Source organism: Stegostoma tigrinum, chromosome 33 (assembly GCF_030684315.1).
Source record: "Stegostoma tigrinum isolate sSteTig4 chromosome 33, sSteTig4.hap1, whole genome shotgun sequence".
Classification (NCBI taxonomy): domain Eukaryota; kingdom Metazoa; phylum Chordata; class Chondrichthyes; order Orectolobiformes; family Stegostomatidae; genus Stegostoma; species Stegostoma tigrinum.
Genome location: NC_081386.1, coordinates 748,589 through 758,748, shown reverse-complemented (window position 1 = coordinate 758,748; position 10,160 = coordinate 748,589). Strand labels below are relative to the sequence as shown.

The window sequence follows — 10,160 nt, the reverse complement described above, 5'->3', positions numbered from 1 at the left end:
CTCACATCCCACAAGTGAATTTTAAAAAATGGAGACAGCGGTGGGGGGGAGGGGGCGACGACATGAAATAAGCTACAACATCAAAGGTTTGATTACATGTTATGTGAAAGAATTATCTAGCGGTTTTCGCTGTATTCGTAATATTCCCGATTTCAAAAGCCTGCTCCAAAATTGATAAATTGAATACAGCTTCAATGGCAGCATGTGATTCCCAAAGTCCTTTACGCCGGGAATGTGTGCCATGAACAGGCAAGTGGCGCATGCGCGCCAGTAGTGCGGGCCAGGGGAGGTGCGCTTGCGCGCTAAGTTGCCTGGGCGGGCGCCATTTTCGGGTGAGAGGGGAAAAATACTCAGCAGTAACAGGGGCTAGGGGAATAATTAATACCAGACAGCTGTAAGGAAAGGGAATAAATATATCTTCGAAACCTACGGCATAAGGAGGAGAATATCCATTGGTGATAGTGGTGAATGTTTGCAGGAGAGAGTGCTTCGGCTGACGGTGTTTGCAGTACTTGTTAACGTCTTTTATTGGTTGACGGGATATGGGCATCCCTGGTTCCGGCAGTTTTTATTCCCCAATACCCCCAGAGGGCCGTTAGCGATCAGCCGCCTTGCTGTGGTTATAGATTCACTTTTTAGACCTGACTGGATGAGGATGGCAGTTTCCTTTTATACCCCTACAGGACACTAGTGAACAAAGCGGGGGTTGCCCTCGCAGTTAATAATGACTAGATGGTCACCACAAGATCCTGGAGGAGGTTGACAAAAGTAGGTGCAGAGAGAATACGTCCTGAGGAGGGGCAAACTAGTGTCATAGTTTCAGGACAGGGTTAACATTTAAAACAAGAGATGAAGGGAAATTACTTCTCTTAAAGGGTTCAAATCTGTGGAATTCACCCTTCCAGAGTGCAGTGGCTGTCAGGATGTTAAATAAATATTAGGAGGCAAAGGCAAAGTTTTACTGAGTAATGAGTTGAAAGGTTACAGAGAGCAGGTGGGAAAGTGGAGTTGAGGCTTAGATGAGATCAGCCATAATGGTGTTGGACAGTGGAGTGAACTCCTAGTTAAGACCATAAGACATAGGAGAGAAGTGAGGCCATTCAGTCGGGGCTGATAAGTTTCTCTACCACATTCTCCTGCTTTCTCCCCTTCTGATCCTCTTGACAGTCAAGAGCCTGTCTCCATATTAAAAATACTCAATGACCTGGCCTCCACAGCTCTCTGTGGCAGTAAATTCCATTGATTTAGCACACTCTGGCTAAAGAAGTTTCTCCTTATCTCTGTTCTAATAGGTCTTCCCTTTACTCTAAGGCTGCGTCCTCACTTCTGAGTCTGTTCTGTTCATAGATTGTCTTCAATAAAAAATCTGGGATAAAAAGACAAATTTGTAGGATTTGAACTCAAATCCCAAGAACATTCTGAATTCTACTGCAGTGTCATACCACTGTGACACCAACTCGCCTTGAGTGGACAAGAACAGATAAGGTAGGGGAGTTACAGAGTTCGATTGACTTGCTTCTGTCTTCTTGCTGTCTGTAAGTTGGTCACTGTCTTCTTTGCTGACACATTGAAGTTTCTTGTTATCTGTAAGTTTTTAAATTACACCTTTTATCTGAAGTAATGGATGTGGCATGTTTTGAAACTTCATCTTCTGTAATTCATAATTTTATAATTCAGCTTTCACCACAACCAGAATTCCTTTTCTATCAAATAAACGTAAGACCGATTTGAGTTGAGGGTATTGATTGATGTGTGAAATTGACATGTTATGCCAAAGAGATGTGGTTGAGAGAGGGGCAAGACTGGCAACTCCGCATTCCAAGGTATGTTAGGTAAGATGGGAAGATGTAACAGAGGAGGTTGTGTTGAGTTATTAGTTGAGGATTCAGTTGCTACAGTAAGGAGGGATGATGTCTTAGGAGGCTTCTTAAATGAAGCTTTCTGGGTAGAGCTAAGGAGTTTAAAAAGGGTAGTCACACTGTTAGGGGTATATTATTGACCCCACCCCTGAAAAAATCAGTGGCAATTAAGGAGCAGGTATGCGCTCAGCTCACTGAGGTGTGTAACACTGACAATGGAGTGACTATATTAGGAGATCCCAATGTTATTTGGGATATTCATTGTATAAAGGGTTTACGGGGGCAGATTTCTTGAAATGTGTTTAGAACAGCTTTTTATATTAACAAGTGGATGGTCTTGTACGGGACCACACTGCTGGACCTAAGTAAGGCAAGTGAGTGCTTGATGTGACAGTGGGGATGCATTTTAGCAATAGTGACCAGAACACTGTACAATTTAAGTTTGTTATGGAAAAAGAAAATAGATGGTCCACAAAAATGTTCTAGATTAGGGGAAGGCAGGTTTTATTAAAATAAAGCAGAATCTGGCTGAAATACACTGGGGACAGCTACACCTTGGCAAATCCACAACAAAACAATGGGAGCCATTCAGAAAGATATTGGAGAGTGTGCAGGTCCAACGGTGAAATGTGGGAACAACAGACCTGAATGTCAAGGAATATTGAGTACTGCATAAGAAAGAAAAGAGAGATGCAAAGGGAACAAGTCAACGGACGCCATAGGAGGGTATAGAATCTGCAGAATTGTTGACAATGGTCTTAGGTTACAGCAGGATATAAAGAGATTGAACAGATCATTGGCAAATGGAAATTAACCCTCATAAATTTCAGCTGATCCACTTTGGATGAAGACAGGAGATTACTCAATGAATGATAAGCTCAGAGGGACAGAGAGATCTTGGGTTGCTGTCCACAAATCCCTGAAATTGGAAGGCAGGTTAGTAAAGTGGTTAAGACATGTGGACTTGCTTTTATCAACCATAGCATAGATAACAGGAGCAGAAAGATTACGTTGGAGCTCTACTGAAGTTTAGCTAGGGCACAGCTGAAGTAATGTGTGGGGTTCTGGTCACCTTAGCATAGGAAGGATGTGATTGGACCAGAGTTGGGGACAAAGGACATTCACCAGGATGTTGGCTGGGTTGGAGTGATTACCTACAAAGAGACACTGAAATAAGCTTGGGATGTTTAAAGCAGAGATGGTTTGGGAAGGGGGTCAAGGATCTTAGAGGTGTATGAGATTGAAGAGCATAGACAAGATGGATAGAAAGTAGCTGTTGCCATTACTTGAAGGGTCAGTAATTCAGCAGCACAATTTCAAGGTGGACGTCAGGAAGTCTAGAGGGGATTTGAGGAAAAGCCACTTCACCCAGAGGGTGGTAGGCGTCTGGAATGCACTTTTTTAGAGGGTAGTTGAGGAAGGTAACCTCACAACCTTTAAAATGTACTCACAGCACTTGGAGGTGTCATAACATTCAACGCTTCGGGCCTAGTGCATAAAAATGGGACTAATATAGCATAGTTTTGGTGGCACAGACACAATAGACCAAGGCCTCTTCTATACTGTATGTTTCATTGATCATACCTAAATCAGATCACATCCCTTTTAAACGGAGTTTGTTACTACTTTAGCAGCTTTTATCCATCCAATATTTTGACTTGTTTAATGTAGCAGACAGCTGTAAACTGTCATCAGGACAGGATGAACTGCATGAAACTTGGTTCTATTCTTCAGGTCTGGGAGACGGAACGGGGTACATAGCCATGAACCATGGAAGTGATGAAAGAACCTGAGATACTAATTGATGAACAGCCTGCATCATCTGGAATGCCCAAGCCCAGCGAGCTTCCTTTGGGAATCCTAGGGGGTCATGCCTTTTGGTGCATGACATGTGGAAAGGGGTTCAAGTGGCGTTGTCTTCTGGATGCCCACCTGCGGGTACATACAGGAGAGAAACCTTTTGAGTGTCTTCTATGCATGAAGCGGTTCAGCAAGTCTAATGAACTGCGAGTCCATCAGCGCATTCACACTGGTGAGAAACCCTTTGAATGCCTTATGTGCAAGAAACGCTTTTATCGTTCCAGTCACCTGAGCAGACACCAGCAGTTCCACACTGGGGAGAAAAAGTTTGAATGCCAAGTTTGCACAAAACGCTTTTTTACCTCCAGCCACTTGACCAGGCACCAACGCATACACACTGGTGAAAAGCCTTTTGAATGTCCTGAGTGCAGCAAGCGGTTCAACAGCCCTAGTGAATTAACAGTGCATCAGCGAGTTCACACTGGTGAGAAGCCATATGAGTGTATAGACTGCAGAAAACGTTTCAACCGACCTGGTGACCTGACAGTACACCGAAGGATCCATACTGGTGAGAAGCGGTTAGAATGTCCAGAGTGCAAAAAACAATTTAGTCGACCCAGTGAGTTGATTGTCCACCAGCGGGTTCACACTGGGGAGAAGCCCTTTGAGTGTGCTGTGTGCAAGAAACGCTTTTACACATCTAGTCACTTGATCCAGCACCAGGGAATCCATACTGGTGAGAAGCCCTTTGAATGCCCTCTTTGCAAGAAGCGCTTCTACAGATCCAGTAACCTGACTAGGCACCAGAGAGGAGAAGGACATAATGAGAAAGGTAATCCAAATCCAAATCAGAGATAGCAAGAACTGCAGATCCTGGAGTCAGAGACAATACAGTGTGGAGCTGGAGGAACACAGCAGGTCAGACAGCATCAGAGGAGGAGGAGGAAAGTCAGCATTTCTGGTCAGGACCCTTCTGAAGACCTTCCTACTCTTCTGATGCTGCCTGACCTCCTGTGTTCCTCCAGCTCACTGTGTTGTCCCAAACCAGAATCATCCTGTAGTGATACTTGGAATAATTCAAAGGCTAACAGTTATGTCTCCATAATTTTTCCACAGCTTATATCTACTTTACCTGGTAGGTTCCCTGCATTTTAATATATGTACAATCAGCACGAAACACCTTCTTTTGTAATCTGTTTTTACCTTTTCTCTGCTTTTCAATCATGCTTACCAACTTTGTCTTCCATTTCTAGTTTTACTTCTCTTCGTTCTGAATTTACATTCAAGTTTCCATTCTCTAGTCTAATATGTTTAAATCCTTCCCAATAACAGTTGCAAACGTTCATGCTGTAATATTAGCTGCTGCCCTGTTGAGGTGCATCCAGTAAGGTTGTATGAGTCACATCACCCCCAAAGTTTGTATCCATGCAGGCAATTGAAATGGGGGATAGAATTGATGGTCTGATGTTAAATTCATTTTTGTGTCCTGAAGACTGCAAAGCACCTTAGTGAAAATGGGAAGCCCTTTCTCCAGCTTCTGGAGTTCGATGGTCAATGAGCCTCTCCCCTGTCACCACCAAGAACCTTGTCTGAGTAGAGTTGAACTGTTGTCTGCTGTGAACATCTGCCAGTAAAATCAATTTTCATCAATATCGCTTTTCTCCTCCCGTTAGGTCTCCGGTTGCCTCTTGCCTCGGATCACCTTCACCATCTGTTCAAATTGCTGCGCCCCTCCCACACCCCACCTTTTCTACAATATAAAACCCATTCCATTTTCAGACCCTTTCAGTTCTGATTAAGTGTCTTATTGGATGTGAAATGACAACTCTGTCTTGAACTCCAACGATGCTGTCTGAGTACCTTGTATCGCTGAGGATTACCTCTGCTGTTTAGAAGAACTTGAGTCCAGAACCTCTGTAGTGTTTTCTTTCCATAGATGCTGACAAACTGATATATTTCTAGCTTAACTGCAGAGGAGAGGCAGAAGCCTCTGTGCTAATCTGTTGATTTTTGATTGTTCAGGTTTACTGGATGGGACATGTGCAAACGGAGAAAAGAGAAGAGCCAGGAAGGAAAAACTGAAAGATAGTGAATCATCTGAAGTGGCAATGCCCACTCCCAGCCAGTGCATATCTGGTGTCAAGGAGGGAAAAGACTTCCAATGCACTGTATGTGGGAAGAGGTTTCGCTGGCCCAGCCTCCTGGATACACACCTCCGTGTTCACACGGGAGAGAAACCATTTGAATGCACTTTTTGCACAAAACGTTTCTGCACCTCCAATGGGTTACGGATGCATCAGCGAACACACGTAGGAGGTAGCTGATGGAGCAGCAGCATCTGCCTCTGATCCAGCTGACAGATATTGCTTGCATGCAGTTGTTTCTTTGTGTCTTCAGAAGATTTCCAGAAAATAGAAAGAAAGCTATTTATCTTATTATTTATTCACCATTATGTCCTGTCTTTCATCTTCTGTGAATTATTTCTTAAATGATTCGATTCAATAATTCCACATCACAATGTAGTGAATTTTATACTGATTTAAAGTAATATTTCATATTTTTAAAATTGTTTTACTTAACTTTGTTTCCATAAGATCACCTTTCCAGTGTTTCCAGTGTGAAGATCCTGTACATAACTAAACTCCTGATGCCATATTCAGCCATAAATTTCTTGATAATGGCTCCAGCAGTTATGTCTGTTTTGTAGCTCAGTGAGTAAAGTTCTATACAATCTGACCTTGCATTGTTTTGTATTTTTAATAAGTTTTGCAGTTTAATGTTCTGTTGGCTGAGTTTCCCAAATGCTTTAATTTAGGATAGTGGAATGAAGTAGAAATGATGAATTTGATAAAGTTGATATATTGTTGGATAGTATAAAGTTGGATGCTATGGAATAAGATACTGGGTAACTGCATTAGGAGGTAGGGCTACAGGTGAATTCACTGTGGAGCATCTGTGATGTGCAGTATATTGTGAATAGCCATGTTCAGTGGTCACATTGTAAGTGAAAACTGATTAGGCAGAAAGGGTGACCATCAGGCAGAGTACAGGAAGGCAAGTAGTGTAAGAGTCCCCTGTGGACATTCCCCCTTTACAGCAGTTATAAGGTCTTGCATATTATTGGGGAAATGACTGTGTGCAGGGGAAAGCAGTGGGAGGCAACTTCATGCAAAAATGAGTGGGTCTGCTGCCCAAAAAGGAAGGAAGAAGAATAGCAGGGCTGTAGGGTTGGGAATTCAATGGTAAGAGGAACAGACAGCCGGTTTTGCAACTGCAGTAGATACTCCAGAATGGTATGCTACATCTCTGATCTCACGGTTACAGATGTCACTGAAAGGCTACAAGGCATTTTGATGGGGAGGGTAAACAGATTGCAGTACATCTTAGTACCACTGACATGGGTAGGAAAAGGAATGAGGCCTTGTAAAATAATTGAGAGAGTTTTCAGTAAAGGACCCAAAAGATTACTTCTGCTGCCATATATGAGTGAATATAGAAGTAGGGGGTTTGTCAGGGAGAATGAGTGGCTGGAGAGAAGATGCAGGAGGGAGGGCTTTAGAATTCTGGGACTTTAAAACTTAGAATAGTACAGGCCCTTTGGCCTGTGATGTTGTGCCAACCTATTAAGATAAAAATACCCTCCATACCCTACATTTTACTATCCTCCATGTGCTTAACCAATGATTGCTTAAAAGTCTCTGAAGCATCATAACAACATAAGAACTAGGAGCAGGACTAGGCCGTCTGCCCCACCATTTAATAAGATCATGGCTGATCTTTTTGAGACTCAGCTCCTCTTACCCACCCACTCACCATAATACTTAATTCCTCTACTGTTCAGAAATTTATCTAGCCTTGCCTCAAAAACATTCAGCAAGTAGCTTCAACCACTTCACTGGGCAGGGAATTCCACAGATTCACAATCCTTTGGGTGGAGAAGTTCCTCCTGACTTCAGTCCTAAATCTGCTTCCCTTTGTTTTGAGGTGATGCCCTCTAGTCATAGTTTCACCTGCTAGCGAAAATAACCTCCCTGTCTCCACCTTATCTATTCCCTTCATAATCTTATATGTTTCTATAAGATTTCCTCTCCAATGAATATAATCCCAGTATACTCAGTCTATCCTCATAATCCAACCCTCTCAACTCTGGATCATCCGAGTGAATCTCTTCTGCACTCCCTCCAGTGCTACTATATCTCTTCACAGGTAAGGAAAGCAAAACTGCACACAGCACTCCAGGTGTGGCCTCACCAGGACCCTATACAGCTGCAGCATAGTTTTCCTGTTTTTAAACTCCATTCTTCTAGCACTGGCAGACAAAATTCCATTTGCCTTTTTAATTACCTGCTGCACCTGCAATCCTACTTTAAGTGATTCATGCACAAGGACACCCAAGTCCCTCTGCACAGCAGCGTGCTGCAATTTTTTTTTACCATTTAAAACATAGTCCATTTTCCTGTTTTTTCCAACCAAAATAGATGACAGATGACCTCACTCTTATCAACATTGTATTCCATCTGCCAGACCTTTGCCCACTCAGTTAGACTATCTATATCTCTCTGCAGACTTTCAATGTCTTCTGCACACTTAGCTCTACCACTCACCTTAGTGTCATCTGCAAATTTTGACACACCACACTTAGATGATTTGGAGTTGGGGAGTTATGTAAATTGTGAACAATTGCGGTTCCAACATTGATCCCTGAGGCACACCACTAGCCACTGACCGTCAACCAGAAAAAGACCCATTTACCCCTAATCTTTGCTCTTGACTGGTCAACCAATCCTCTATCCATGCCAATATATTACCTGTAATACTGTGCTCATAAGTAGCAGCCTTTGGTGTGGCACCTTGTGAAATGCCTTCTGGAAATCCAGATCCACCACATTCACAGGTTCCCCATTGTCCACCATGCAAGTAATGTCCTCAAAGAATTCCACCAAATCAGTTAAACATGACCTAACCTTCATGAACACATGCTGGGTGTTCCTAATGTGACAACTTGTATCCAGATGTCTTGCTATTTCTTCCTTAATAATAGCTTCAAGCATTTTCCCCACCACTGAAGTTAAGCTAATTGGTCTGTAGTTACCTGTGTTTTGTCTACTTCCTTTTTTAAACAGTGGCGTCGCATTGGCTGTTTTGCGATCTGCGGGAACCACCCCAGAGTCTAGAGAATTTTGGTAAATAATTATTAGTGTATTTGCTATTTTTCCCCTCTCCTTTTTTCACACCCTGGGGTGCGTTTCATCAGCGCCAGGAGACTTGTTTACCTTTAGCCCCATTAGCTTGCCCAGCATTACCTCCTTAGTGATAATGATAGTTTCTAGGTCCTCACCTGCTAAGTTTTCTCGCCATTAGGTTTCAGCATGTTATTTGTGTCTTCCATTGTGCAGACCAACATGAAAAAGCTGTTTAATGTCTCGGCTATTTCCTCACTCCCAGTTATTAAATTGGCCTTCTCATCCTCTAAAGGACCAATGTTTACCTTCGTCACTCTTATGACTTACATATTTATAGAAATTTTTGCTGCCTGTTTTTATATTCTGAGCTAATTTATTCCCATAATCTATCTTTTCTTTATAACATTTTTTTGTGGCTTTCTGTTGGCCTTTAAAGATTTCCCAGTCTATTAGTTTCCCACAACTGTTTGCTTTTTTTTGTATGAATTTTTTTCAATCTGATACTTTCCTTTATTTCCTTAGACATCCATGGCTGGCGGTCTCTTTTCCTACAGTTCTTCCTTGTCACTGGAATAAACTGCTGAGCACTGTGAAAAGTCCTTCACTGTTCCTCAATTGACCCACCATAAAATTTCTGCTCCCATTCTACCTTCGCCAACTCCTCCCTCATTCCTTCATAGTCTCCTTTGTTTATGCACAGGACATAGATACTGGATTTAATGTTCTCAAGCTCCATCTGTATTTTAAATTTGACCATACTGTGATCGCATCTTCTGAGAGGATCCCTAACTGTGAGATTATTAATTACTCCTGTCTCATTTCACAGGACTAGATCTAGGAGAACTTGCTCTCTCGTAGGTTCCATTACATATTGCTCAAGGAAATTATCGCAGATGCATTCTATGAACCCCTCCTTGAGGCTGCCATGACCAACCGATATGTAGATCAAAATCTTCCATGATAATTGCTGTACCATTTTTACATGCATTAGCTATTTCTATGCTTATTACCTGCCCCACCATGATGTCATTATTTGGTGGCCTATAGACCACACCTATCAGTGACTTCTTCCTGCTATTCCTAATTTCCACCCAAATGGATTCAACGTTTTGTTCAATAGAACCTATTGTCATCTCTCACTACCACCCTGATATCATCCTTAAAAATCAGAGCAACAACACCTCCCTTACCTTCCTGTCTGTCCTTCTGAACAGTTTGGTACCCCCGCATATTTAACTTCCAGTTATGACCATTCTGTAACCATGTCTTGGTAGTGGCCACTAAATCGTACCCATTTGCCATGATTTGCACCGTCGAC

The 10,160-nt window shown here is 42.5% G+C and overlaps 1 protein-coding gene across 4 annotated transcripts; it reads left to right on the top strand.

The window, feature by feature from the left end:
- Positions 1–300: 300 nt before the first annotated feature.
- Positions 301–6,395, top strand: LOC125467261 (zinc finger protein 239-like). Of its 4 annotated transcripts, none has more exons than XM_048562869.1 (4): positions 301–332; positions 1,348–1,485; positions 3,594–4,491; positions 5,682–6,395. In XM_048562869.1, the coding sequence occupies exons 3-4, from the start codon at positions 3,630–3,632 to the stop codon at positions 5,981–5,983; spliced, it is 1,164 nt and encodes a 387-aa protein (XP_048418826.1). In that variant the 5' UTR covers positions 301–332; positions 1,348–1,485; positions 3,594–3,629; the 3' UTR covers positions 5,984–6,395. The 4 variants fall into 4 exon arrangements, with proteins under 4 accessions (XP_048418826.1, XP_048418827.1, XP_059495245.1 ...); XM_048562870.1 differs by having other exon boundaries at positions 309–508; XM_059639262.1 differs by having other exon boundaries at positions 309–768.
- Positions 6,396–10,160: the final 3,765 nt, after the last annotated feature.

Coding starts and splice junctions, on each gene's coding strand:
- LOC125467261 (XM_048562869.1), top strand. CDS start 3,630: ATGGAAGTGATGAAAGAACCTGAGATACTAATTGATGAACAGCCTGCA. Junction 4,492..5,681: donor AGAAGGACATAATGAGAAAG/GTAATCCAAATC, acceptor TTGATTGTTCAG/GTTTACTGGATGGGACATGT.